Genomic DNA, 27,608 nt, shown 5'->3' with positions numbered 1-27,608 from the left:
TCTGTCTCGGGGGTTGGTTTTTCACGATTGCATTTGCATGGAATGGGCCGGTATGCTGATGCTTCGAGATACGTCCGTCTCGTGGCACCATTTGACCGGGTTCATAGCGAAAAAGGGCGTTCATGAGAAGGGGGGCTTATTTGCCGAAGCTGTGTGTCACGGTTTGCGTTGTACGCCTGGCTGGGAACGAGGAGGCCTGTACATATCGAGATACCATAATCCCCTGTCTCGGACAGGCGTTCTTTTGGAGACACTCAACGTCTTGCTGTGATGTCCACTACATTCTCCGAGAAGACAAATTTCTAACTGACAAAATCCAGGCTTGTTGTGGCTGACGACGATCATCGGTCTCGCAGCTTTTGCATCGGGCCGTTGCCGTGTTTCGTCCGGAGATGTCTGACGTGGATCATCCATCCAGCCCGGGGCGCTGCATATGAACAAGTCCGCCCCGTTCAAGCCCCCTTTTTTGGGCCGGATGGCTGAGCAGGAATGTCCGAAGAGTTTTCCGGACGTTCACATAAGCATGCTTGCGTGTTGAACCCACCGCGAGACACATCAGGTTGATTGCTTGTGGGTTCTTGTCCGGCGTGGGCGTCGCGGGTCGGAGGATGGCGAATCGACACAGGGACGGACGCAGGGATGGGCGCGTAGGAGTATGAGATGGGCGTTCGGACGTTGAGTAGTTTGGATCGTCTGAACAGATGGATGTGCCGCATGGTGTTCAGGGAATGTCGTTGTTGGGAGTTGGGATGGTGAGACGGGATGGATGGGTTGTGTGGGTTGGGTTTTTTTTTGAGTTGGGATGGGATTTTGGGCTTTCTCCTTTTTCAGCCTCTGTCTATTGGCTTTATAGGTCTTCGTCTTCGTCTGCGTCTTATTGTGTTTGTATTGGGACTTCATTGTGTTCGTTTGTGGTGTCGTCAACCCGTGACATATCGTCAACTTACTCAGTCGGGCTTGGTGTGTGATACAATACGGTCCGGAAACTTGGGGTTGGCTTTGCCACTGCCTGCCGGCGACTCTCACAGGCGCGATGGGAAAATCAATCCCACCATAAGGCAGAAGAGAGGTCTTTAAATAAGAGAGGGTGCTTAGGCACTCAGAGGAGAGGGGAAAAGTTAGCGTACGCCATGACCTGTTCTTAGATGCCTAAAGATGCCATAAGAAACAGAACATCAGCGAGACGAAAATTGAGGAAGAGGGTACAAAACATGTTTCGAAAGGAGAGGGGTTACACTCCGTCGCGAGCCGAATGGTAGGATTCCGTGTGCCGATGTCATACATAAGGAAAGCAGCATCGCCAGGGACCAACTCAAAACCGACGGATGCACTGACGATGTTTAAAGCATGGCAGGGTATGGGAAAGGCGACTTGTTACCGATACTGCTGATGATTTTGGCAGTTACGTCTTCGCTCGCCACACTCATCCTGGCCTTTGAGAAGTAACCATAGGTGCGGGCAAAGTAAGTTAAACATGGCAGAACTATTTTCTCTGGCAATTTTAAATTTTCAGTCTTTGGTTTTCTGTCTTATCTTGAGTTGTGATATTTCTCGCTGCTTCATCCTTGGTCAGTATAGACCAATCTCATAGAATCTATCTGGCTAGAAGCCCAGTCCAAGTGCTGTAGGTCATATTGGACGCAGGACAGCCATTCCTCCCCCCCCATTTGATCAAAGCGCATCAATATCAACTCCAACATCCTCCCGCCTCCTACACAATACCTTCACACCATCCCCGGAAGACAGACCCAGCCCAAACTCAACAGCCTCATGCTCATACACACCATCAAACTGCCAGTCATACTTGTACAACAAGTGACACAGCAGAAGCTTGACCTCGTTCGAAGCAAAGAACCTGCCCGGACACGCGTGCCGGCCGTGGCCGAAGCCCAGGTGGATCGACGACGTGCTGACCAGATGCGCCTTGCTCTCGAGCCCCGCGTCCTCCCGCATCCGCAGGAACCGGTACCCGTCGAAGACGTCCGGGTCCTCGTAGATCCGCGGGTCGACCATGGAGCCGAGGTCCGCCATGCAGCGGTCGCCCTTTTCGAGGACGAGGCCCCCGGGGAGCGTCACGCGCCGCGTGGCTGTCCTGTTCATGGTGGCTGTGCGAGGGAAGTCAGCAGTGGAGGGACGTGATTTCCGACGAGGAGGTAACACGCACCAGAGGTCAGCGGCTTCAGTCTCTGCGCTTCCTTGATGACGCTGTCGAGCAGCTTCATCTGGAACAGCGCCATCTTCGTCCAGCCGTGGCCGAGCAGCACCTTCTCGATCTCGTCGCGCACATCCTTTAGCAGCTGCGGCCGTTTTATCAGCCGGAGCATCGTCTCCGTCGCCAGGTCCGTCGTGGTGTTGATCGCGACGACGGCGAACCCCAGCTGGGCGCCGACGGGGTCGTACGGGCTCCCCTGGCTCTCGTCTTCGATCCATTGGATCGTGTCGTTGTACGACGGTCGAGCTTCGCCGTTGACCTCGGCCGCGCGGCGGTCCTCGCGCCGTTTTTGTAGCACGGGGCCCATGACCTGCCGCGCGTCCGCGACTTGCTTCCTGAGGAGTTTGCACTCGGGGACGAAGCGGCATGCGACGGGGCGAAGCCAGCTTGGGTACTGACGGAGGAGGTCTCCCGCGAGAAAGGTGTTGACGCTGTATGATTTGGAGATGGCGAGCCAGTCGGGGTTCCGGCAGAGTTCTTCGCCGAGGAAGACGCGCGAGGATAGGCGGGCGACGAGGTCTAGAATTGTGTCTTTTAGGGACACTTCGCGCCATGCTTTTGGAGATTAGAGAGGATGAAGATTGGTTATCATTTCCAGGCCGAACTCACCGCTTGATTTCCCCAGAATGAGATTCGTTGCAAAGTTCGCCTCCGCCGCCAGGGGCGCAGTGATCTGGTCTTGCGTGATGTGTCAGAAACTGATGGATAGAAGCAGAGAACTATTCCTACTGAGAAGTTTTGTGAGTCTCTTATGGATGGTTCTCTGGAGGAGCTCGTCCGGGCGACCGTCGAACGCGAAGCCCTCGAACCCGGGTATCTGGGGATGGAAGTTGGCGACGAAGAACTCCAGGAAGCTCAGCCCCGGCTCGTTCCGGATGTCGTCGATGTACTTGGACGGGAGGACGACGAGGTCGCCGACGTCGGTGAACATCCTGTACGGCTTGCCCTCGAAGAGCTCGCGGCCTCTTTTCATGATCTTCCGGGCGTTGAAGATGAATTGCTTCTTGGTCTTCTGGCCGAAGAGGTCGAACAAGGGAGGGCGGTTGATGTAGGGGAGATCATCGTGTCGACGAGGCAGTAGGAATTGGGATAGTAAAATGACAGATAGCAGTGCAGCGACGACGTATGAAACCAGCCGCAGTGGTTCTGGGAGGGGATAGGTGGTTGAAGGCAGTGACATCCTATGATGATTGCTAAAGCATGGGTGATTGACGACTCAGACGGGTGGCCAACATGCGCGATTTGAAACGATAAATACGTTCAAGCAATAAAGCTACAGTATAACCAAAGTATCATCAGACTCAGTTTGTCTTCCATCGTGATATTGGATATGCTCGTCCTAGAGCCTCCGCATATTGCGTTGTGTTTATTCCCAAAAGGGTAATTTTCCCATCCCGCACTAAGAAACCCGTCATGCAAGAACGATGCGGGATGAAGATGTGGGGGATGAGAGTCATGTTCCACTCGCCGCCGGCTCGGCCGGGTTGTGACTCTACAAACTTACATGCATCTAGGATTTCTGCTAAATTCAGACGCCTATGATGCCCGTCTCATACATGTTAGCGAGTTCCCGGAGAACCCAGCCGATCCGTGGAGCAACTAAGAAGTCTTCAGTAAGATATCCAGAGACGAATGGTTGCGTTCATACCTCCCCAAACCCACGTGTCATCATATACACTAGCCCACATGCGAGCCAGCTCCGCGGCGAGCGACAATCGTTGACATCCACGGGTATCGACCTCGTCTAAAAGCCGGGTGACGCTATCCAACACCTGCCTCTCTTCCGGCGTGATGGGCTTGTTCGCGCGGCGCAAGCATTCAACAGCGTACACCCATTTCGTGACAAGGAGGCCTGAATACATTTAGCTCATGAGATGAGATTCGGATTAAGAAGTTGAAAATACCAGCGTCCCAGCTCGCCAGCGCGTGTTCCACGCTCCACTTGAAAGCAGCTGTCTTGCGCATCAGCAGAATCCCAGCTCGTATCGGAATGGCAAACCCCTCCAGAGCACAGCCGACCGCCATTGTCATGAAGGGATCCCGGTCCTGAACGGCCTCAAAGTACCGCCTCAAGATGGGCAGGATGACCTGGCTGCTCTCCTTGAACAGGAGCGAGCGGTCCAGGGAGTGAAACTTGATGAACGCCCTCCCGTAGGACACGCGCAGGATCGCGAACGCGTTGAACAGCAGCGGGCTCTCGGCCTCGTTCCAGGTCCCGTCGGCGCCGGCCTGGGCCTCGGCGAGCAGGTCTCTGCATCTGGAGAGGGCCGCGGCGATCTGGTCCGCATCTTGGCTTTCCCAGGAGTCGCGGACCGTTGAGCCGCCACGGCATGCTTGCTGGCCTTGTGTGAGATACCACACCGCGATAGCGACGCTGTGCAGCACTACGGATGCAGCGAACGGGGACCATTGCCAGCATACGTCTGGTTTGCGGTCGAGCGGTTGCGCGCCGAACATGGCTGAGGTGGCCTCACGGAGATCTAAGGAGGAAGAGCGCGGTCTGTCCGCCGCGAGGAGTTCCCATTGTGAAGCGGTCTTTGCTTCCCACAGGGCGTCTTCGACGGGCATTTCAATATTTGTCTCTTCGAGGATCGAGAAGCCTGGGGCTATTCCGTAGGTGATTACCAGTAAATTGCCGAGCATCATGCTGCTGCACATCAAGCTATGAAACATCAGCTCATGAGTATCAGGGGTTTCCAAAAGTGGCAGTGTTCTTACCGCTTTGTCGACTCATGTTCAGCCCAGGTTTCCCATTTATACAGGTCGATGGTTGTCGACCCGGGTCTCATGAGTGACATTCTCGCCCGAAAATCCTATCAAAATCAGCGCCATAGGTCCCAGAACACCCCATCAGCAACATACAGCGGAGAGGAAGCCGCAATCAATGAGGGCCTGTCGTATCAACTGCGGCTCGCCGGAGAAAGCGGCAAAGAAGACAAGTATAAGGCGAGCTTGAGCCACGGTGAGCGGCGCTGATCCCGACGGCGGCATGTCTCGGGGTCTAGACCAGTCCTGCAGCAATGCCGGGCAGTTTTGCAGGCCGTCGAGCTCCATGATGCCTAAGACCCGCTCCGCGATTAGGTATAGCGACGCCGCGAGCTTCCTGTCGAGCCTGTGGAGCGCGCCCACGGCGCAGATGCTCAGCGTCAGGGGGCTCGGGGCCGTTTCGAGGTCGAGGGTCGCAAGGTGTAAGAACGGGAAGTGGACGTGGAAGGACTCGATGTAGGAGTTTAGGCATTTCTGCAGACAGCTTGTGTCGGGCATTTTGAAGTCTCCGAGTCGCTCGGGTGTGAGATGCAACGTCATATCTTTGATGCAATGGGCCCTCATTTTCTCCGTGAAGATGATGCTTTGCTTTTCCATCATTCGCGATCTCGTTATTCGTGGCCGACAGTATTGTTCTTTCTCTGGCGTATCTGATAGCATGCAGTCTTCTGCCGCCGAGGTCAAAGGCTGGAGGCACGCAACCTCCTCATCATTTACCGTGGTTTGGCCTAAACCAGCACAGTCTTGCGGGCTTACTGTGGTATCGGGCGCACACTCCAGAGTAGGCAGGGCAAAATGATCAAACACATCGCCCAGAAACGGGTCGAAGAAACTAGGAGAGAGGTCATTAAATGAATCAATATTGACATCGGATGTGTCAAAAACGCTTTGATCGAGTGGTGCTTCCGTAGCATCTGTGGTAGTCGTCTTGAATTCCAATAGTGGCGCTGAGTTGCCGGGGATAATGTCTGCGGGAGCTGTTGATAGACCAAGCAGCGCGTCTTTGTGAGAGCCGACGGATTCGATGGTATCGGGTAGCAAACTATCCATCAACTCGTGTCCATCTCTTTCTCCAAACGCCGGGATGGCCGGGGTGTCATGATTCAGTGACTGCCACTGGTCTGCGTGGAGGGTTCTCTCATGCCGTGTCACGAGGTCACTAGTGGACATGAGTATCGGCTGAAGTTGATAATCGTCCCGTTGCATTTACCTGCGAGAGTATCGGCGGCCACAGAATCGACACGTGTACGGCTTTTCTTGAGTATCTGCGGCGGTCGTCAGTCTACGAGCCCGAGCGCAAGTACTTCAACTATCGAAATGAGAAACTAACGGCTTCGCTCATGGCGTGTCCGGTGCTCCCTCCTTTTAAACGGCTTGAAGCAGACACGACACTTGTGTGCCGCCCTGGGCTCTTTGGCGAAGGAGATCACGGACGTTCCTGGTGCGGTTTTGAGTGGCATTGCTTCGAATCTGAGCAAGTCTGAACAGGGCGTTGATTCTGATGGGAAGAGGTCGTCAAACAATCTGAGACTTGCAAGTAGTCACGAAACATACAATCAACACCCCACAGTTAGGTATTTATATCCCACAGACGGAGATCACTAAGTTTCCGAGAGCGACGTCGTCGGACTTTTATATATGGGGCCGTTGGGATGTAGATCGATCATGCGGGGTAGCTTCGAGCTATGTGACCAACCCTGCACAAGCCAATGACTCTATTTGGACAAGGACTCTATAGCAACAAAACTCCCGACATACTCTTGTGCATCTTCTCAAAGGTTTTCAGCCGAGCCAGGTTGTCCAAATGCCAAATTTCATCAGGAAAGCCTTGAAGAGTAGACAGCTGTCGAAGCTTGAATCGTTGTCTTCAGAGGATGCTGTAGCGTCTCTTGTCTTCCTTATACGGGGCCGGCTGTACGATCTGTATGTGAAGTGTCAGAAAATAACACGGGAAAGCGGACTGTGGAATGTTCTTACAGCCTTGATGATTTTCTGCTTCGAACCCTGACTACCCCATGTCACTTCAACCACCGTTCCCGGCGAAGCATGCTCTTGGAGGACGATGCCCAAGGAAATCATCTCCTTGAACCAGTAGCTGTAGCATCTCGAAACAGCAACTCCAACAGTCTTCCCCCCTACCGAGACGGCGCTCCCGTTGACGTTACCAAGAAGGTCCCGCGGCATCTCCATGTACTCGTACGGCTCTGGACGGAACAACGACGCGAACACGTCTGCGACGTCATCCTTGTCCCAGACGAGCGTCACCAGCTTTCGCGGCGGGTTATCTTTCAGCTTGAAGAGTGCCTCGCGCCCAATAAACTCGTGGTCGAGGTTCACGAGCCAGCCCCAGTTCAGGTCGAAGGGCGTGTTGTGGTACAATACAGGGTCGGTCCCGTAGCTGCCGCTAGCTTTGGAGGCATATAGGTCGAAGTCGTACCCGATCGACTTCGCGAACTTTCGGAAGTCGACGAGCTCTGCGTTGTCCGCCGGCGCGTGGACGGCTGGGATGAAATCCGCAGTGGGTGTCGCGAAAGCCGCTTCGACCTGTGAACAACGGGACATTGGTAAGAATATTGGCAGCTTTAAGATGAGGAAATTTGAAGGAACGCCTACATGATTGACCATCTTCGTCCGGGCGCCGAGTTGACGAATGTTATGCGCCTTGCCGGCTTCCACAACGGACGTATAAATCTTCCTCGCGTCCTTCGCAGGGCCCCAGAGCTCGAACCCCAGCTCGCCCGACACGCCCTGTCTCAAGCACAAGAACTTGATGCCGCGTATGGTGAGCTCCTTGTAGTGCATGAACTTGATGTCCCTGACGCCCTCGTCCGTGATCTCGTCGAGCAGCTTCGCGCTGCGCGGACCCTGAACCTGCAGGAGAAACCAGTCATTGGTGACGAGTTCCAGCGTGGCGTCAAACTTCCTCCTGCCGAACCGGTGCTGGTACGCCAGCCAGACCGTGCCCGGTCCGCTGGTAAAGATGAAGTCATCCTTGTCGAGCATCAGGACGAGGCCTTCGCCGACCACGCAGCCGTTGTCCTGGCAGAAGATGGCGTGCTTGGCCTGGCCGGGCTTGAAGTTGGGCCAGCGGTTGGTGGAGAGGAACTCGAAGAAGGCCTGGGCCTCCGGGCCCTTGACGCGGGCTTTGAGAAGCGGCGACCAATCTCCTATGTAGCAATCCGTTTTCCAAGACACGCTCTCGTCTATCCAGCCGGAGTATTCGTATGCTTCAAAGGTCGGACCGAAGCGTGACCAGGTGTTAACTGTAGGGTCTATGGGCACGGCTGGTGCCAAGGGGACGAAGTGTTTTTCGTGTCCATCGTCCCACCAGGGCTGGGTCGTGCTTTCGCTTTGGACGTTGGAGTTGGAAGAAGACATTTTGCAGTGCGAGTAAGTGTAAGAGGGTAAGATAGGTCAATTGGATTTAGTGCTGATAACCGGAGAGGCATTAGTTAACCATCTACATCTATATTTCTTCTACTGGTTCACAACCCACCCCGTCTGTATTTGATATCTCAAATGACTGCATGAATTCATTCACACTTGATCGGACTACGGTCTTGTTTCTCTCCGCAACACCGTGTAAGTGGGTTGGTCGTCATGTCCCAATTAGGCAATGTGGGATGGCGGAAGAGCTGCCGTGTGGGGTATGGGGTATGGGGTATGTGGGATGTCTCGGCGACGTCTGTAGACATCATCCAGTAGCCCAGGTTTCCTAAACAGTCAACCACATAATGGATTCGTCGATCTCGTGTTTGTCTATATTTCGAAACTCGAGAAGGCTTGGAATGATCAATAGATGTGACCATGTAAAATAGACGTTAACAAGAGCGTAGATGATTTAAAGAAGCATCAGATCCACCTCAGCCAGTCCATAGTGTAAACCCAGCTTGGTGTACGAGACTGCATCTGCGATTGCCTTGTAAACTACCTCGAAATGTCCAAGCCATTTGCTATCATCGTAGGCGCAGGCCCATGCGGCCTCCTCCTAGCCCTCCTCCTCGCCAAGGCCGGACATCACGTCCAACTCCTCGACGCCGCCCACAAGCTCGACGAGCAACCCAGAGCAACCCACTACGGCCCCGAAGCCGTAGAAGTCCTCGACAGTGCTGGCGTTCTCCAAGACGTCCTCGCAGAGGGCGGCTTCGTGCCGCACGGCGTCGCCTGGAGAAAGCCCGACGGCACCCCCATCGCCGAGCTCCTCACGACCACGCTGACGAGCACCTCCAAGCACACCATGGTCTGCCTCCCTCTCAACCACCTGGGCCGGATCTTGTACAGGCATCTGCTGGCGCAGCCGCGGGCCAGCGTGCTCTGGGGCCATAGGGTTACGAGCGTGAGACAGACCGACGGGGAGGCGATCGTCGAGGCGGAGGCGCTGGGTGAGACGAAGACGCTGGCGGCGAGGTATGTCGTCGGCTGCGACGGTGCCAATAGCCAGGTTCGACGATCGCTGTTCGGAGACGCCGAGTTTCCGGGGTGGACTTGGGATGAGCAGATTGTTGCGACGAATGTTAGTGTGAAGAGCACCGTGATGTTCTCACCGCTTGCTAATCGTATGGCTTCTCCAGACGTACTACCCGTTCGATAAATACGGCTTCACAGATAGCAACTTCATCATCAGCCGCGAGAACTGGTACATGGCGGCCCGAATCTCCAACGACGGCCTCTGGAGAGTAACCTACGGAGAAGTCCCGGACCTCACGAAGGACGAGTACCTCTCCCGACAAGCCCGGAAGTTCGAGCACATGCTCCCTGGAAACCCCAAGGTCGACGGGTGGAAATGCGTCAACTTCAGCCCCTACAAAATCCACCAGCGTCTCGCCCCGTCTCTTCGACAAGGCAAGATCCTACTCGCAGGCGACGCCGCACATCGTGAGTACCCAATCCCACCCTCCGTCCCTCTCTCTCTTTCTCGATGCGACGACTAGATGTGCCCACTAACGTCAAAAGTATGCAACCCCTTCGGCGGCCTAGGCCTAACAGGCGGCATCCTCGACGTCGGCGGCCTATACGACTGCCTGCACGGGATAGCCACCGGCGCAGCTGACGAGTCGATCCTGGATCGGTACAGCGAGGTGCGCAGTCGGCTCTATCGCGAGTTTACGGACCCCGTATCGACGGCAAACATGCGGAGGCTGTGTAAGACGGATCCCGAACGGGCGTTGGAGGAGGACGCGTTTTTGCGGATGATCAGGGAGAGCAATCACGACCCCGCGGTCGCGAATCAGTTAGCAGAGGGCGCGAAAGGGTTGAGTCACGACTTTACGCAATACTACCATTAGAGACGAACGTCTGTCGATTTGAGGGGTGACACGGATATGTTGCGGAACATGGGGTTTGATGGCGTAGTGGAAAGGTTACTAGCGAAGGTTGTGAGTACATTGTCGACGAATATCAATGGTCTTCTAGGCCGACGGCAAAGTCACATCATCCTATCGCTGCCGTGATAGGCCTCATCGCCCATTCAAGTAAGCATGTCAGGAGAAGGATCATTCATATGCCACTTGAGCGATTAAACCTAGACAGCGCTGCGTAGATACTCGTAACAGTGTATTATGCTCCCACGACGCCGTTGCTATGTCCGCAAAGACCTCAAACTCCAAAGATGCCCAACCCAAAAGCCATTCCGACTCGGTGACCATGGCGTGATCTCGTGAGCACCAGTCGGCGAGGGCCGAACTGGCTGAAATATGATTATCCATAAAATCCATAACAATGCAGTGTCTTTTTTTTCTTCTTGCACCTGGCTTGCTTTCAACACCGGACGGCTGTAATTTCGTTTTCAGTGGCGTCTTTTCTTGGACTCGTCGATCTCTTCTCCCATTTCCATGGGGTTGGTTGGATCAATGTAAGCCGACAGTCTGGTATCACCCCAACGAGCACCAACGGTCACCCAGACGCCCTTGATAGGGGTGTTGCCCATGACTGTCTCACGGTGGCCTCCCCAGCGCAGACGGTTCTCGCGATCCATCGCGCTGTTGCCCAGGCCGCCGTTGATATTCCATTCCTTCACGGCGTTCTTGATGAATTCGATCTTACGACGGAAGTCGTTGGCAACCGGGATGCCCTGAAGCTCGGCAGGAATCTCAGGGCGTCGGCGCGAGGTGGTAGTCGGACGTGTAGACCGGCTAGCCGAAGGCTTGGTCTGGAAGTTCAGCAATGTTTGCAGGGGATAAGACAGCATGGCTCGCTCGTCGAGGGCCGCAGCTCCTAAACTGCCAGTAGTCGCGAGGTTGTGAGCCGCATCCATGGGGAGGTGCCAGAAGTGGCACCACGTTCCAGCAGCGTTCAGCACAATCTTGGTGTGATCGGGGAAGTTGAACTTTGAAAATGTTAGTCAACCCCGTGAAGAATTTATGTTAGTAACTCACCTGAAGATGGCCGTCGCCAAAGACCCAGCAACCAACATCGCCAAAACGTTGGTAGAACGTCACCAAGTCTGAGGGCTGAGAGTTGTTGACAGAAAACTCGGGGGATCGAGTAGTAGTCTCCTCCGCAGGCACCGCATCGTCTCTGCCATAAGCAATCATGTAGTTTGCGAACTTCTTCCAGAGAATGACCCTTTCTCTCTTGCGGTGCTCGTACACATCCTTCCCAGGGTTCAGCTTGCCAGCTGTGCCGTCTTCATGAACCTGGACTCGGAATTGTTTCGATGAAACCGAAACTCGAGACAAGCCTGATTCGCCATTGTTCTCATAGAAGTGAATCTCCTGCCCGGGAGGCAGCGGCTGGTGTCTTTCAGGGTATGTTTCATCGTGTCTTCGCTCAATGTGTCTCTCAGCGTCCCGCACAAGCATACACGCTGAGGGGAGCATGAGGGTGTTGCCGCTCTCGGTAGTAGGGATGTCGCGCAAGATGCAGCCAACACCGCCATCGTTGAGAATATAGCCGAGACCAAACTTGTTCGTGTAGTCCACCCACTTCACGACCACGTTGGGGTGGGGAGGGGTCACATCCTTGGAGGAGATAATGGCCATTGTGCGTGCATTCAAAGCACGCTCCAATTCAGCCTGGAGGCGACGAAGACGCTCCAACACCACATCCGGCTTCGAGCTTGCTACCGGCTCGGGACGCTCGGACGGGCTAAACAGCGAAGCCATATCGGTCTTATCTGATGAAATCTTCAGATTCTCCATCAAGCCCGTCATTGTAACCGTAGGCTGGCTTGATGCCGGTGGAACCATGGCCTGACTAGGGAGAGCTCCAGTAGACTGGCTCGTCGGGAGCGGCGTCCGGCGGGTCGCAGTTGATTTTCTCAGCGGCGCCTCGGCAAGTGTGTTGGTCCGCTGAGGCTCCGGCGCGGACTGCTGCCTAACCGATCTCGGGCGCACAGCCTCGGCCGACTGCGACGGTGCTTCCGGTTGAGGTCGTGACCTGACGCTGCTGGCCATCGGCGGAGGCCTGTTTTGAGCTCTTTGTTGAGCAGCAAAGCTCTGAGGGGGCTGGCGTAGCAAGCCAGTGGGTGCGGTCTGCGACGAGCTAAACTGCTGCTCCCTCGTGGAGTCGGAGCGAGAAGACGACGAAGCAGCGAGCGCGCGAGCCTGTCGCCTCTCGTTGGCTTGTCTCTTCTCAGCAAGCCAGTCGTCGAAGGGCCGGTAGACAACATCCTCTCCCAGGGGAATCATGGGTGTCAAGCCAGACTTTTCCTCGGCAGCCATCTCCTTCCACGTTTGAGTGTGGACAACCTGTACCGCGGCGTATGGACCAACTCCACACTCTCTGCACATATCTCGGTGGTTTCGGTGGGTGGTTTCTTGCAATTGTGAACTCATGCGAGTCGTGTAGAATTCCGAGCCGTCGGGCGGCAGGGTCAGAAGCCTAGTGGTCATGTCGGCCTCTACCGGCATGTAGCCGCAGGTGAAGAAGTCGTGCTGGACAATAACATCGGGGTCGGGTCTCATATCAGCGTCCTCGAGCATCGTAGCAACGCAGTCCTTGGCCTCTTGGCTGATGAACTTTGCAGACGTTTCCGGGTTCGGCCATTCGTAGTCGCGTTCTCTCGCTCGGCGGTAGATCTCCTCGGTGCTCGTGGATTGGAAAGGTGGCTTCGACGTCAACATAGCGAACCTGCTTCAGTCAGTAATATTCCACATGATTGCCTCAAGATTGACTGACATGATGATACCCAGACTCCAGATGTCAACCATGTGGTCATGGCCCTTCTTTCCCTTCTGGAGAATTTCAGGAGCAATGTAGTTAGGTGTGCCGCACAAGGTGGTTCTTCTTATGGTTTGCATGTCCCTGCCAGTAACCAGCAATGCAGCCAGTCCAAAATCTCCAACCTTGGCGTTCATCCTGTGATCCAAGAAGATATTGCCCATCTTCAGATCTCGGTGAATGATGCCCTTTCCATGCATGTACTTGATAGCGCCGGCAACCTGGACAGAGTAGAAGCGAACCTCGGGCTCGGTAAGACCCTTGCGCTTCTTGACCATGTCCATCAGGGATCCGTTCGTGCAGAGCTCAAGGACCAGGTACATGCAGTCGTGGAAGGAGAAGGCCCTGAAGAACTGGACTATGTTCTTCTGGTTCATCTTGGAGTGGATCTGAAGCTCGGTTTGGAACTGCGCGACGCGTTAGACCAGCAACACTCCATCCGCGATACGGCACGCGACTGACCTTTTGCTGCATCTTGGAGGGCATCTGACTCCGAACAATCTTCAAAGCATACTTTTTGCGTTCCGGCAACAGGTATCCCTGGTAGCAGACGGCGAAACCGCCCTTGCCAAGCATCCTGCCCACCTGGTAGACCGCTCCATTAGGGCGGTCGGAGCTGGGAGGCTCGTCGACGGCGGCGGGAGGCTGCGGCGGGGGTTCCTTATCCTTCGCCGCCTTGAGCGTGGCGACCGGCTTCGCGGTCTTCATTTCGATTGCCTTGGGCATGCGCTGAGCGTTGGCGTCCCTAGGCGACAAGGCCTCCAGATCGACTCCCCCTTTAGCCACCAGTCTATGGGCCATGGCTGTCGGCCTCTCGCTCGTGTTGGTACGTCGGTGCTATCTCGAGAGATATGAGGCCTCTCGGAAAGCAAGCAAAGCAATTAGGCGAGAATCAAGATCGTCCCTGGGCGGTGGAGTGGAGGGACCTGGGGGGCGATCGTCAGCACATTGAAGGCAAGCGAAAAGAATTGAGTTGTAAATATCGCGAGGGTGAGAGTGTTTTGAAGTTGTGTAATAAGGTGCGAGCGAGTTTGTTTCTGGTGGGCTTTGCCGAACACCTCACATAGCGAAAGGTGCAAGACCAGAGAGACAGCGGTGGGAAGGAAGCAACGACACACGAAGGGGGGAACGGGAAAGCAAAACACTTACAATCTTCGCAGCGAGAACATGTGCGAAGGAAAATAAAATACCAAACAAGCAAATCCGAGGTCGTCAAGTCCAGACGAACTGAAAGCAAAAGCCAAATCGAGGCAGACCGACGTGAGGACTCACACGGATCAGAGTTGTCGGGATGATGCGCCGTTGAGACGAACGGTAAACTTTTGGTGATGGGGGTGGAGTGAAGGACCGGGTTCAGTTGGCGTGTGTTACCGTCGCTGTTGACCTTTGTCTCGTGTGCCGTTGCCCCGGAGACGTCGAGGCCGGAGCGCCAAAGTCAGCAATGAGGACCACTAAAACTGCGTGATTCTGCTCCACAAAGACTTGGTCTCACTGTTAGGTAAGCAGCATGGGTCTCTTTCCTCATTCAGCAATGAATGCTCCCCCAGCTTTCAATGCCCATGAGAAGGATGCAAAGTTGGTTGTACATTTTGTGAAGTGAGAAGATAGTTGTTCCCCCAAAGCTGGGTTTCTTCTGATAATATCATCAGCGATAATTATAGGTTGGCACCTCTTAGACTGGGCCTTTCCAATTTCCAAAGTCTCACCTCCGTCTGGCCGGGGTGCCCGTGCCTCGATCGGCCCCGAAGCTTAGAGAAAGCGGAACATCAAATGAGCGGGTTCCGAATATTTCCACCGAAGGCTCCAGCTTCAGCGCCGACGTCAGCTGCCTGACGGTAGCCCCGGGGGACCCCGACTCGAATATTACTCTGCATTGTACATATCTACGATCCCTCAAATCCAAAGCGTTTGACTTGCGCGATTGATCTGCTCCCGCGACCCAATTGACGAGTAAAAACACCGGCCGAGACCCGGGCCGAGACCCGGGCCAAGACAAAGCCGTAGCACGGAGCTCTCGGAGCTCACTCCCCCTCCAACCAACAAACAATACAACAACCTGGCGCGGGAGAACAACCCCACCATGGTGCCGCTGCCTCTCTTCAAGATCGCCGCCCTCTTTGTGAGGCATGTGTCGAAATACGGCGCTGTACGACAATCCCTTCTCTCTCCCACCTCATTCTGATTGCCATCCGAAAAGCTCTGTGACTAACACCCCGATCCCCTCGCGCAGAACCGCATAAAGGCACAAGCCCACGACCACCCCAAATTCCGCGCCTTCGCCGCCCGCTATGGCCAGTCGATCCACCAGCTCAACATGCGCCTCTCCGTGGCCCTCCTCCGCAACGTGGAAGCAGAAATGAGAGCAAAAGAAAAAGCCGAGGCCCCGACGGTCAAGACGAAAGAACAAGTACAGAAGGAGGAGGAAGCGAAAGCGAAACAGGCCAGGCTCGAAGCCGAACACCCCGAGGCGAAGCAGAAATCTTCTTCCTCCTCCTCGTCAACGGAGACCAAAGAAAAGCGCCGCACCATCACCAGCGTATGGAGCCGCAAGTTCCGGCCCCTCCCCGAGGCCAAGGCCGTCGACCTCTTCGCCGACGTCATCGGCGACGCCTTCATCCTCGGCGTCGCGACCGCCATCATCGTCTACGAGTACTGGAAGGCGTCCCAGAAACCCGACGCCAACGCCGAGAGGATCAAGGTCCTCGACGCGAGGCTGGAGGAGCTCACCCGCCGCGAGGAGGAGCTGGCGAGGTCCGAGGAGGACCGCAGGCGGCGGTACGAGGCGCTCGAGAACGCGCTGCGGGAGCTGAGAGACCCCAAGACGAAACAACCTTTGCTGCCCAGTTTGCAAACGCCGCCGCCGCCGCCTGCGCCGACGCAGACGGCTGCGTAGATGCCTCCGGGGGCGAATGTTGAGTTTGGCGGCGGTGGGAGAGCAGGAAGACGAGGGATGCTTTGTACGATTTATTACGATACCACTTGGCTGGCGTTTTTTCTTGTACTTTGTAGTAGAAGGAAGGTACAGTGCGTTACACTTCTCCAGCGATATCATAGACACCTCACTCTCAGGGTAGGAACCAAAAGGCAGGAACAGGCTGGTAGTTCCTGCCATTTTCTCACCTCTTATAGAAAGATACCAATCAAAACAGCAAAGTTCAATCACCTTTGGCATGGCTCAAGAGAAAAGTGACATCCTGGAAATTCACAACGGTCAACCATACCGGCATCGCTTCGTATCAGCGAGACACATCGCGAACCTTCGACACCGAACGCAACCGCCATCTGGACGATGTGGTGTACCAAACTCCGAAGCCGCCCTGAATGGGCTGCAGCCGTCCGCACCCTTCCCAAGATCGCACCTCGGGTGAAAGGTAAGAGGATCCGTCGCAATAACCACTCTCACTGGTCACTTACATCATTCACACAGAGGGCAGGCTGGACTCTCACGATATCGCCCTTCCTACCTCGAGACCACCGCGTATGCTCCGCATCGTCTTGCTCTCTCCGGGAGACCTAGACAGCCCCGCCACAGAGCAGCGTCTGCATCGCCTCGCCCATCTCCAAGGCCAAGACGCCGCGGTAATCTTCCTCGTCGACCCTGCCGGACAGCAGAGGGACCCAATGGAGGCATTCATGAGGCTGCAAATCGAGTCAGTAGACACAGCGCGGGAGCAAGACGCAAGAGGCATGATCGGCCTTAACTAACAACAACCAAGCAGGATGCTTGTAAAGTTTGGTGTGCCTCTCATACCCCTCCTCTCAGCCTCCGACCTCCCGTCTACCCTCTCAACGCTGCTACCCAGCCAGTCCACACCGCAGGACCTCACTCACTCCGAGTCCCTACTGAGACACATGGCCGACGGTCCTCCTCTCTCAGAGCACCTCGCCAACCTCTTAAGCGAGATCGGAGACTCCCCCAGCGCTATAGCCGCCGCAGCCAACACGGAACAAGGCAGAGCCCGGATCCTAGATCTCCTGGGCGAGACCAAAGGCAGCCGGGTCCTCCGGTTTCTAGAGCTGGAGCATTTTGTATAGCAAGCATATAGCCTGGAGAGTCAATTGAAGGGGACGAAGGTGGAAAGGGGGAGGCTTTGCTCATCGATCGAGACGGGGGCCACAGGGTGGAGGAGGATCGTGATGCGACGCTGGTTATTCGGATGGCATCTGCCTGACAGGAGGACTCTTCAGATCCTGGGGTCTTCGCACCAGACTCACCGCATGACGATGAAGGGGTTGGGCGACGAACGGGGAGGCTGTGTTCCGTGTGCCTCGCCAGGGGAGACTTGAGACGAGGAACGGGGCGGAGGATGCCATCGTCGAGGCGGTGGGGTTCGAAGACCTCGACGGACTCGATAAGCCACTTCTCCTAGCATTAGCCAAAAAAAAAGAGGCTTCAAGCCGTGGGCAGAAAGAAACCACCAAAGATGCCGGCTGCAACAACTAATCGTTTATGCGTCAGACGACGGGTTGACACCACGGAAAAGGCGTTTGGAACTCCTGCCAAATTTCACCTGTCGCGTCTCAAAAACTCGGGATGAAAGGCCGGGATCCGTGCTTAGACGGTCTGGCTGGATGGGCGTCCTCTGACGTCCGGTCCTAAATGACCGTGGGTTGCAGACGTTCCCTACTACCCAGAAAAAGGTGAAGCAGTTGCCGTCGGGGCTTGGCCATCACCCTCATCCCAAGCCCAGATTTCTCCTCACTCGTTCTCGGCTGCGTGCAAGAGCCGTGCTGATCAGTACCACCTTAGTCCCCCGTTATATTTCCACCAAACTGTTTAAGGTGAACGTAGATCAGAAGATAGCAGAGGGAAGAGAGATAGACGTGCAGCAGTGCGCGTTTGATCAGAGGGGACGATCTGCTCCAAACGTTCACAGGGCTTGGAGTCAAGGCATTTGAAGCTAGCCAAGCCAAACGTCTTGTCAAGTCTCGGCTCCCGACTGAATCGCGAATCTGCTTTTGAAGTTTCTCGGCTCGTGATCGACGTCAGATTTTCTTCATGGTTGTCGCCTTCTCGGTCGACCTTGCACTCTGTGTCGAAAAGCTCTAGAAGATTTCCTTGGCTTCGGGTTTGCTGCAGATAGACGCTCTTGAGTGGGGATGACCTTGGTTTCCACGTAACTGGGTTGACCTGTGGACAAGGATTGGATAACCGCAAAGTGACTGACACGAGCAACACCGCAGACGACTGTGTATGTTGGTGACTTCAACGCGGCAATTGTGAGCCGTGACCCGAGTCGTGCCGCAGAGGTGACGTTCGACCAGCAGAGTTTCTCGGTGAGGGACTATGGACGCTTACAAGCGTGACCCCGGAGTCGTTCAGCCCATCCCATATTGTTGCCGTATTGTAGCCGGCTTACACCCATATTACGTGATAACAGTCGTTGTATTGTCGAAAAGCTTGTAGACGAGACGCTTGGTCCAAGTCGGATTCCGGATGGTATGCTTATCTGACGATTGAACTCTAGACGTGCGATGGCCCCCAAAGTTTGGTGATATGAGCCGAATTATTGTAATAGAAACTTTCTTGCGTTCCGAGTCCCGTTTGATGAGGGGAAATGTTGCAACGGGCGAGGAGGCCGAGCATCTGCAGTTCACGTGCGACTCGTCGTCGAACTCGCAACGTCGGTGAGTCTTTCGGTCCATTGGATCCGGCGCGCGGGGATTGAGCGTTGCATGGCATGAGAAGATCTTGCAGCGACTTGCAGTTCGGGCCACTCGGGCAAGAGACCACACAGTGGTGGATCTATTTCTGGAGTCGAGTTCAAGTGCCGAGGCGAATGGGATTGTGTGATTCCAGAAGACAGACCGCTTCTCGAGAGACCGAACGGGCCATTCTCCAGCCTTCACGGAAATCCCGCGTGAATAGATTGATGTGATATCTGCCCGGCGGTTGCAGTAGCACAAGTGATGTGTTGCCCGCGATGGTTGGCTGGACTTGTAAACCCTGGGAAGTGTGGACGGAGGCCATGTGGGTTGCTGTGGAGAGGAGGGCCAATGACGAAGAGCCGTGAGCCGCCCAAGAAAATAAAGTTGACCACCTCTCCTCCGCAGCGGTCTTCCCTCTCGCTTTCTTGCTTTATTTTTAGCCGCATCGTGCATCGAGCCAATGCAGAGAACGGATGCGATGCAGTCTTTCGAAATCCGGAAGGCGAGTATATTGCCAATCGTCAAGAGTCAAATACACCCCAGGAACCCGCCACTTGTCCGGTGAGATGATCCATTTCTGAGCAATTTTTTTGGCTTGTCAGCCGATTGAGGAATCTTAGCCCAGAGACTATCGATTCGGTGCCGCCATTCATACCGCCGTACCATTACTGAATCAGTCAATATCGATCCATGTTGCTGGTCGATGTGGTTCCTGGTACTGCAGTGCATATTGCGTGCAGCATACCGTCACCGTGCTCGACTCGAGTGCTCTCACATACGGTGGTGCGCAAGTACGCATCCCCGGAGACGTGAGTTGACACAGGGATGCATGTCCACGCTAAGCTGGTTGACGCCGAGGCGTCTCTGGTGCGGCGAGTGATTGATACTGTCGAGTTGACAAGCTCGACGACGGCACCACAGACAACTCTCCCGTCGTCCGCTAGTCTTAGTGGTGAATGCTTGATCGGACCTGTCAGCAGTAGCGCTCGAGCGGTTGCCGCAGAAAGCTGACGATAGCCGACGCCAAACAGTCGGTGCTTTGAGAAGAACGGCTTTACATCCTAATTGAACCGTCTGAAGAGTCATGGGTGCTCGGTTCAGTCAGGTCGTCAACGGGGTACGTCGGTGAGACCGCCATTAGAGACCCGACTTCAAGGTATTCGTAGTTGGTAACGGGAGCAAAGCCGCCCCCTTTCCTCTCTTCCGTCAACTCTTGTGAATAAGGTTTTGTCGACATGGGTTGCTTGACAGGACGTCGCTGTTCGTTTGGTGGTCTGTTCGCGGTCTGAAGTGCAGCGTTCATCCCCCATCGTCTGTTCGTCGGTCTGAGACGAGACTGGTGAAGCAGGGCAGGGACCTCGTTGCTTACGTCCAGAGACGTTGAGGATGCAGGCGTTCATGCATCTGAGAGGTTTGCTGAATAACTGAGAGAAGAGACGCTCGACACCCTCATTTGGCTCGGTTGCTAGCCGCGCAGCCAGCTGGCAGTGGTGAGGCTTCATTAGGTTCCCGGCGAGGGTACCGAGGATGGCATTGTGACAGGCAGGACTTTGGCACCTCGACCTAGCATGATGCGATTGAGACTGGATTTCTCGTATGTCGGCTCATGTTTCTCCACCATCTTCCTTTGTCGTTGACGGTATTTGTCGTCAGTCGTCACTCTGGCCAAAGGTGACTGACAAGATCGAACTGTGGGGGCCAAGATACAGAGCATTCCGCTCAAGAACAGCGGAACAGGGGGACAAGAAAGAAAAATCCGATCCATGTCCTAAGTGCCCAGCCTCCAGCGCAAACGGGTCTGAATGAGACTCTCTTAGGGCAACGGGGCCAGGCCAGGGGTAGTCGATTCGACCCCCAAGAGGTCCAATCCAAGGTGGTAGTGGTCAACTGGACGACGACGACGGACAGGGTTGGGCTCGGACGAGACAGCGCCTGCGACCGGGCGAGGGACAGCCCGTCCCATCTTCTCAAACGACATGTGCCTCAGCACAGCCATTCTGGAACTTGCCTCTGTCTGAGGCGGTTTTGATCAGCCGTCTCAGGGCTTGGGCGAGGTTCAGATGGCATGAACCAACACAGTTCTTGTGGTGAGGTATTGGCGAAGAAGTTCGGGATGCCAGGCTTTTGCGTGGCCTGTCCGTGGGCTGTGTCGTCTTTTTCTTTTTCGCTGTGGTGTGTGTGGGTGCACGATCTCTGTTACGCTTTCGACGCCATCTGGAAGATCAGTTGAGTTCGTGCGACAGGCAAAGTGTATGGGCGAGAGAGGGAGGGAAAGAGTGAGGAAGCAGGGACGGGTGTGGGAGCCATCACTGCTCAGGGCATTTGGCGACGTTTTCCCGGGGAGGTTGGGCCAATCTGGCAGGCGTAACTCTGCTGGACTTTGCTGAGATGACGCTGAGGTGAACTCCAACGTCAACCATCCACCCCCGGGACGGGCAACGGCGGGTATTGTTTCTTTCGTTATTTTTGTTTTCCGTTCTCAATTGCCTATCGTAGATTTCTCTCAACGTTCATTTGTCGAAATGGCCGGACTAGATTAATTAAATCGACCGTTGGCCAATTTAGATTATCGATTTCTCCTCCAAAAGTGGGTTGGGAAACATCACACCTCAGCGACCCTAAGAGGCTTCCAGGGCACTCAAGACCGCTGAAAGAGTGCCGCTCTTCTGTGCGTGGTCAACCAGGAGCAGGCATTGGACCGTGGTGTGGTAGAAGCGAGGGGAAACCTGGGATGACACGAGAGATACTTTGTCTGTCACCAAGTCTCGCAGAAGACGGAAGTACACCGCTGTGATGCGATGATCTGACGGCAGACCAGACGGCCCCAGTGTCACCCCTGATCCCTTGGCTGCAGGGGCACTCCACCCTCGCCTGTCAAAAGGTGAAGCGGCAAGGGGTCTCATTGGTCCGAGCTGTCTTCTCTAACCGCCCACGACTTGCCAATCACCTCGATGCGTTAACCTCTCTATTCTCGCCCTTTTTCCCTCTTCCCATCCTGCCAGTGCCATTTTCTTCGCCTCCACGCTCCAAATTGCTTGCAGGAAACAATATGGCAGAATATCCCTCTTGAACTCACTCACAGCTCTCGTTCATGCCCCCCCGCCATCCCGGCTAACCTTGCATCCGTACCCGCTCACTTACATGCCTCACCCACGTCCACTCCCAGTCCCTCGATGAGGTACGCCGTCTCTACCGCCATGTATCCCCATCGTGCAAGTCAAGTGACGGCTGCAACCCCATCAAGCCCTCCAGACCCTGACCGTCTAGTGCGCTGTATACGTGTGTGTGACCACCTTCAACTGGCTCTCGACTGAGATGATGGTCGGTCTCGGCCGTGGCTGGGTCGGGCGGGTAATGCAACTGCTGCCGCTGCTACGGATACTGCTGCTGCTGCTGCTGCTGCTCTGCTAGACGGACGTATGATGCCGCTTTCTGCACTCTGCACTTATTTCTTGCATCCATCCCGCCCCAGATCAAGAACCCAACCCCGGTCTACTTGCCAAAGCTGGCGTCTCTTAAAACTCGTCTGCCTCCATCTTTCGCATGTGCCACTATCCGTCGTTTCTGTCTACCTTTTTCTTCCCTCCTCATCCACCTCCTTGCCTCACGACTTCTCCCTGACAGTCGTCTTGTCTGATCTTCAAACAAACTTCATGCGACGGGGGCAATAGAGCACAGATCCCTGACGAACATCTACCTTACCCTTAGTACGGGACTCCACCACAACGCCTCATCACCCTGCCTCATACACCACCTTACCTTACACTACCCCGTGTCTTCACAACGGCTTCCCGGCACTAGCAAAATATTCCTACAGAGCCTCAACCCTTCAACCCTTCAGCCATCGAGCCCATAGGCGCATCATACACGGCTGTCATCATCGACCTCACCATTGCTCCACCACATCCACGACCACCACCGCCTTGGGCTTGAACCACCCCCTGGCTCGCCCCTTCTTATCGTCCACCTGCCTGGGCTATAGCAGACACTCCCAAGACCATCGCGCAACCAGAAACGTCTCAATGCCGCTCGGATGCCCGCTGTCATCATAGATCAGATTGCCCGAACCTGGATCTCAAGAGAACTCACCCCAGCATCGAGCCAGAAACACTCGATAGTAGTCAAACCCTGCCTAGCCAGCTAGCCCGGGGCCCATCCTGATACAAGCCTCAACCAGCCTTCACTCTGTGCGGCTCGGTGCCTTGCCCTTTGGGCAAGCCCACTTGCTCACCACATCCACATTCGACCTCGACCCCCCTGGTCTGGACTTCCAACCCAGGAACGTCTCATCCCATCCCGACTCTTCTCGTCTCAATATAGATCTGTCTTCCCTCCCCGCCTTGGGTTCGGTTGATACTTCTCGTCCTCCTCCCCTCTCGACCTTCTCTTCTTTGCCTCGCCAGCGCTGTGCACTAGCCTGTCGATAGCCTTCTTTTAATATCGACATACTTCTGTTCGACGCCTTCACTTCTTCCTTTCCGCAGGTCCGGTACCTATTCCTTTCCTTTCGCCGTTGCACGGTTCTCTTCGACTGAGTCGCCTTTTGCTCAACCCGTTTTATTCGCAAGAGAGGACTCCGATCTCGACGACCGTTTCCCTCGTTCCCTTCATTCGCTGGTTTTCGGGTTTTTGGGTATCAAGAGGTTACGACAAATCTTCACGACGTCACCGAAGGGTTCAGCGCAACAGGCCAAAAAAGGATCATCACCAAGAACGTTCTACACGACAACTGAGCAATCAGAAAGAGAGAGGAAAAGAAGGTTTCGAGACCAAGAGAAGAAGAGTTTATTCCGTAATCGAGAAAGATGGGTCGTCTTATCAAGAACCACTGGGCTCGCCTCATCGTTATGAGCGCCGCAGCTTGTAAGTCAAATCACCAACGGTCTAAGCCAAATACGCTCGGCGCTAATCAACTCTATCAACAGACCAGTTCGGAGCCGCTCTCGAGGGCTTCTTCTGGCCCAAGATCTTTTGGGACTTCCTGACTAAGACTCTGGACCCGGCCGTCAAGCCCATACCGGTGTTGCAGATCATCAACCTGCTCATGGCCCTTTTCATGGTTGCTCTCGAGTGGCCTTTGGGCTTCATCGCCGGCAGCGCGATCCACCGCAGTCTCGAGTTCCGCCTCATCATCCTCCCTCTCACGTCTCTCGCCGCCGCCCTCATCTACCAGGGCACCAACGCCGCTCTGTACTATCTTATTTCTCTGGTCGTCTACTTCTGGGCCTACAGCGAAGGAGAGGTATGTTGCACTTTTACTCCTGACTATTTCCACTAGTTGACTAACACCACGCCAGATCATCTGCGCTAAGCCATGGACACTTCCCCAAAGAGGACGCGGCGGCAAAGTCTAAAAAACTCAATCTCACCACATCGCTCATCACCCAACGTGCTACAATCCGCCTCAACCTCGCAGGACCATAGAGTTCTGACAGAGAGACAACCCGTACACGGCAAGACCTCCGACGAGCCGAACGACATCCTACGAAAACTCGGACGAACCTACGAATTCCCTAATCGTTCTTTCTCTGAGCAATGATTTGAAACTACAACAATTTCTTATACATGTTTTTAACGATCTACTATCGAATATCACGGCATCCAGCATCGGCGTTTGTTCCCTTCAACGAAAGTGGGAACATTGGTTGTTTCTCGTCCTCTTTTCCAACTATCTCGGCTACACAAAAAAAATTTGGATACCAACAAAAAACAAGATTCCCTTTTCGTTTTTGGGGCTATTCTCTCTTGCAAAGTCATCTCGAAGCGTTGGGCGAAATTCCCTAACTTGGCTGGTGGTGTGGGTGGTTCGGAATCGAGGGAAGGGGTCAACCATGTTTCTCGTTCGTCCTGTTTCGCAAGAGCGGGGACCCTTACAACAGCATCCATCATGGGCTGACGTCCGACGGAGACATGGATGGAGGGCATTCCCCTTGGCGCGTGTATCATCCCGAAGCTCGGCTCAAGACCATCTTGGGTTTGTGGGGCCTTGCCTTCTTCAGCGGACGGATGGAAGAGAGAGAGAGAGAGTAGGAGCAGCAGGAGGGAAGTCAAGGCGTGAGGAGGCAAAGTGCACCAGACCGAGGAAGAAAAGCTCCATCGCTGTCAAGAAAGAAAGTGGCCTTGGGATTACCATAGCGAATTAGCGTACCAATGCTACAACCTAATGTCAACAAAGTCAAGACTACCTACCACTTCGCATCGTGAACTCCTCGGCTTCCAATCCGACACTCGCATCGAAGAAACTTTCTCACAAGCCTCCCCAAAAGAAGAATTCCACGGCATAGACGGCAAACAAGCTTAACTGACGGGCACATGTCCAACCCCCAAGATAGGAAATAAAAGCACCCCACGACGAACCTTCCTCCCTTCTCTGGCCCCCTTCCAGAAGGACGAGAAAGTTCAAACTCTGAACGACTGACAGCAAACCCACCCATCCACACACACACACTCTCTCTCTCTCTCTCTCCCTCCTCTCTTCCCTCTCTCCCCGGCCAAGGGTGTACTCACTACTCAGCTCTCGCGTGCGGCTCCCTCCTCATCCGCCCTACGCAAATTGCATCGTAGTGGATCCCCCCTGCCCCTCCCGGGGTCGGGGTGGCTTCGCTCAGGTACGGCCAGGAAATGACGATAACACCCGCGTGATATCGACAATACCAATACTATCGACAAGGTGCATACGAGGAAACCCGCACGAGAAAATTTCATTCGCGAGATTTCCTCTAGACGACATTCTGCAAGGGCACAGACAAGACAAGATACTACGAAGAGGGAGAGAAAAAAAATGCAGGGCAGGGCAGGGCAGGAGCGAGGCAGGGGCCGTCTCGAGGTCTCCACGCCTGCAAGACTTTCCCGAAACACTGTCGAAACGGGCGCACATCACGAGAGAGAGACCTACTGGGGGTGGGAGAAATCCCCACCCTTTGACAGAACTTACGTCGTCTTGTCTTCACACTTGTTATAGTCGCCTTGGCTTAAATATTGCTATGAATTTCATCTACGTAGGTAGACAGATCGTTACCTCTATATTTCATGAAGCGGCCGATAAGAAATCGGTCCTATCGCCGGTTGGCCAGAACTGCACACACAGCGTACGGCCTGAGCGGGACGTTTGACTAAACGTTGCGAAGTTAACGGGATGAAAATCACACTGAAGGAGATGTCAATCAAGGACGTCGGCGAAACAGTTGGGAATTCATATCCTCATATTGTGCTATCTTATCGCTATGGAAATCCCATGCAATCGACCCATCACTGATTCAGATGGTGTCGATGTTGAACCCTTGACGGGCTCGGGGGGATGCAGTTAAGGTTAATTAGAAAGGTGACGTCCCACTCTCGTGGTGTTCACCAACCCTAACCTTCCCCGCCATTGCAAGGTCATTCCACCGATGTTGAGCATCCATTGTCAAGCGCAATTCCTCCGCTGACCATTTCCGTAGAATATCATCGCTTTCGAAACCATCAACGCCCACGTCCACTTCTCATACCTCTGTCGCCATTGGTGCGGTTGCGACGTCTGCGACAAGCCAGGTTGCGTACCTATCGCGGGTTGCTGCGAGGGACAGGCAGCGGCTCAATGTACCTCGCCCTGTTGGCAAGAGTTCTCTAGTGGGCGACCATGCCACCCTTAGAGTCGTTCTTGGGACCTTGGCGATCCGGAAACTGTTGCGAGTTTTGTCAGTTTGGTATAATATGGTGACGGTGCCAAAGCATACCTCAGCGGTCTGGCTGTCGCCCTTCTCCAAAATTTGCTTGATGACTTCGTCATCGACGTGGGTACCGAACTCGTTCTCCAACGACGCCTTGGATGCAGCGTCGTAAGTGCCCTGCGCGCCTTGCCTGTTTGCATTGTCAGCTACCGTGTGCAGATGGACATGATGAAATACTGAAATAGTAACGAGATCTGGATCGACAGAGGATGTTTCGCCGCTCACGAACCAATCCATACGCGATGGCGTATCTGCCAGGCGCCGATAACCCAAGGTGACCGAAACGGATCCGGGGATGGCAGGTCCATCTGATTGATGATGTGCAGGGAGAAAGAGGGGTAACTTGGGCGACTTACTTGTGCGTGACGAAGATCTTGAACGACGAGATGAAGTGCGCCATGGGGACAGACTTATCGGTCTTCCAGTCCTGGTAGAGCTTTTCGTCCTCAACGAAGACGAGAAAATCCTCCTCGGACTTCTGGCCCTTGTAGTGAACCTTGACCTGCTTAGCCTCGCCGCGGACCATTTTGATTGACTGGGGTGGTGATGGAAGTAGGTAGGTGGTGGTTGTAGTGATTGTGGTGAACTCAGATACAAGTTCGTCGCTGTTGCTTAGGTGTTGTTGGGTGCGAAGACGCGGGTATCTCGATGGTAAATAAGGTAATGTGTGATGATGGTATGTGTTCTGATGAGAGAATGAAGAGGAAGCTTTCCGAATGGCTTTTTAAATCGAGGGAGCCCAGAGAGTGAGGGGAGCTTCCTCAGCTTAAGCAGGAGGCAGGAGCTGTACAGCTTGCCCGTGATTAGGAAGCTACGTCATAGGTGCGGGAACACGCGACTACCTTTCATCACTGCCCCGCCATTGGAGCTTGCCCAGGCGGGGAGCGGGGCAGTACCTCATTGTAGCGCCTCCGTGCTCTTTCCAGGTACGTCGGATTAGGTACCGGGAACTCTGAGCGTTCCTGCATCGCACCAGCGCAGTACGTCACTACTAACTCCCAAACCAAGGTTTAGGCCAAAGGGGTATTCACACGTTGCGGCTGGAAAGATCTGGACGGGAAAAGAACCTGTGGCCACGCCAAAAGCCCTTGGAATTCCCTCGCCTTCTCGTG

General features: G+C 54.6%; 9 protein-coding genes across 9 annotated transcripts; 4 read left to right on the top strand and 5 right to left on the bottom strand.

Annotated features, from left to right (window-relative positions):
* Positions 1 to 1,671: 1,671 nt before the first annotated feature.
* On the bottom strand, positions 1,672 to 3,245 carry CkaCkLH20_03321 (cytochrome p450 monooxygenase; the record flags this gene model as incomplete). The annotated part of the gene is made up of 4 exons (XM_038886040.1): positions 1,672 to 2,105; positions 2,165 to 2,767; positions 2,822 to 2,890; positions 2,942 to 3,245. 4 exons carry the CDS (start codon positions 3,243 to 3,245, stop codon positions 1,672 to 1,674), a joined length of 1,410 nt encoding a protein of 469 aa, XP_038748549.1.
* A 495-nt stretch (positions 3,246 to 3,740) lies between these two features.
* Positions 3,741 to 6,148, bottom strand: CkaCkLH20_03320 (zinc finger protein; the record flags this gene model as incomplete). Its single annotated transcript, XM_038886039.1, has 5 exons — positions 3,741 to 3,811; positions 3,861 to 4,064; positions 4,117 to 4,874; positions 4,931 to 5,025; positions 5,075 to 6,148. The coding sequence occupies 5 exons, from the start codon at positions 6,146 to 6,148 to the stop codon at positions 3,741 to 3,743; spliced, it is 2,202 nt and encodes a 733-aa protein (XP_038748548.1).
* A 697-nt stretch (positions 6,149 to 6,845) lies between these two features.
* Positions 6,846 to 8,356, bottom strand: CkaCkLH20_03319 (FAD dependent oxidoreductase; the record flags this gene model as incomplete). The annotated part of the gene is made up of 3 exons (XM_038886038.1): positions 6,846 to 6,899; positions 6,956 to 7,522; positions 7,592 to 8,356. 3 exons carry the CDS (start codon positions 8,354 to 8,356, stop codon positions 6,846 to 6,848), a joined length of 1,386 nt encoding a protein of 461 aa, XP_038748547.1.
* A 559-nt stretch (positions 8,357 to 8,915) lies between these two features.
* On the top strand, positions 8,916 to 10,263 carry CkaCkLH20_03318 (FAD binding domain-containing protein; the record flags this gene model as incomplete). The annotated part of the gene is made up of 3 exons (XM_038886037.1): positions 8,916 to 9,491; positions 9,550 to 9,853; positions 9,932 to 10,263. 3 exons carry the CDS (start codon positions 8,916 to 8,918, stop codon positions 10,261 to 10,263), a joined length of 1,212 nt encoding a protein of 403 aa, XP_038748546.1.
* A 500-nt stretch (positions 10,264 to 10,763) lies between these two features.
* Positions 10,764 to 13,939, bottom strand: CkaCkLH20_03317 (plk plk-unclassified protein kinase; the record flags this gene model as incomplete). Its single annotated transcript, XM_038886036.1, has 4 exons — positions 10,764 to 11,303; positions 11,353 to 13,048; positions 13,097 to 13,545; positions 13,601 to 13,939. 4 exons carry the CDS (start codon positions 13,937 to 13,939, stop codon positions 10,764 to 10,766), a joined length of 3,024 nt encoding a protein of 1,007 aa, XP_038748545.1.
* Positions 13,940 to 15,194: 1,255 nt separating this feature from the next.
* CkaCkLH20_03316 (opa3 domain protein) lies at positions 15,195 to 16,031 on the top strand (the record flags this gene model as incomplete). Its single annotated transcript, XM_038886035.1, has 2 exons — positions 15,195 to 15,284; positions 15,369 to 16,031. 2 exons carry the CDS (start codon positions 15,195 to 15,197, stop codon positions 16,029 to 16,031), a joined length of 753 nt encoding a protein of 250 aa, XP_038748544.1.
* Positions 16,032 to 16,427: 396 nt separating this feature from the next.
* Positions 16,428 to 17,173, top strand: CkaCkLH20_03315 (uncharacterized protein; the record flags this gene model as incomplete). Its single annotated transcript, XM_038886034.1, has 3 exons — positions 16,428 to 16,509; positions 16,566 to 16,788; positions 16,855 to 17,173. 3 exons carry the CDS (start codon positions 16,428 to 16,430, stop codon positions 17,171 to 17,173), a joined length of 624 nt encoding a protein of 207 aa, XP_038748543.1.
* A 6,419-nt stretch (positions 17,174 to 23,592) lies between these two features.
* CkaCkLH20_03314 (pro41 protein) lies at positions 23,593 to 24,141 on the top strand (the record flags this gene model as incomplete). The annotated part of the gene is made up of 3 exons (XM_038886033.1): positions 23,593 to 23,650; positions 23,713 to 24,029; positions 24,085 to 24,141. The coding sequence occupies 3 exons, from the start codon at positions 23,593 to 23,595 to the stop codon at positions 24,139 to 24,141; spliced, it is 432 nt and encodes a 143-aa protein (XP_038748542.1).
* A 2,251-nt stretch (positions 24,142 to 26,392) lies between these two features.
* On the bottom strand, positions 26,393 to 27,022 carry CkaCkLH20_03313 (shwachman-Bodian-Diamond syndrome protein; the record flags this gene model as incomplete). Its single annotated transcript, XM_038886032.1, has 3 exons — positions 26,393 to 26,449; positions 26,503 to 26,626; positions 26,853 to 27,022. 3 exons carry the CDS (start codon positions 27,020 to 27,022, stop codon positions 26,393 to 26,395), a joined length of 351 nt encoding a protein of 116 aa, XP_038748541.1.
* Between the last annotated feature and the right edge of the window lie 586 nt (positions 27,023 to 27,608).

Source organism: Colletotrichum karsti (assembly GCF_011947395.1).
Source record: "Colletotrichum karsti strain CkLH20 chromosome Unknown Scaffold8, whole genome shotgun sequence".
Taxonomy (NCBI): domain Eukaryota; kingdom Fungi; phylum Ascomycota; class Sordariomycetes; order Glomerellales; family Glomerellaceae; genus Colletotrichum; species Colletotrichum karsti.
This window is presented reverse-complemented; position numbering and strand designations above follow the sequence as displayed.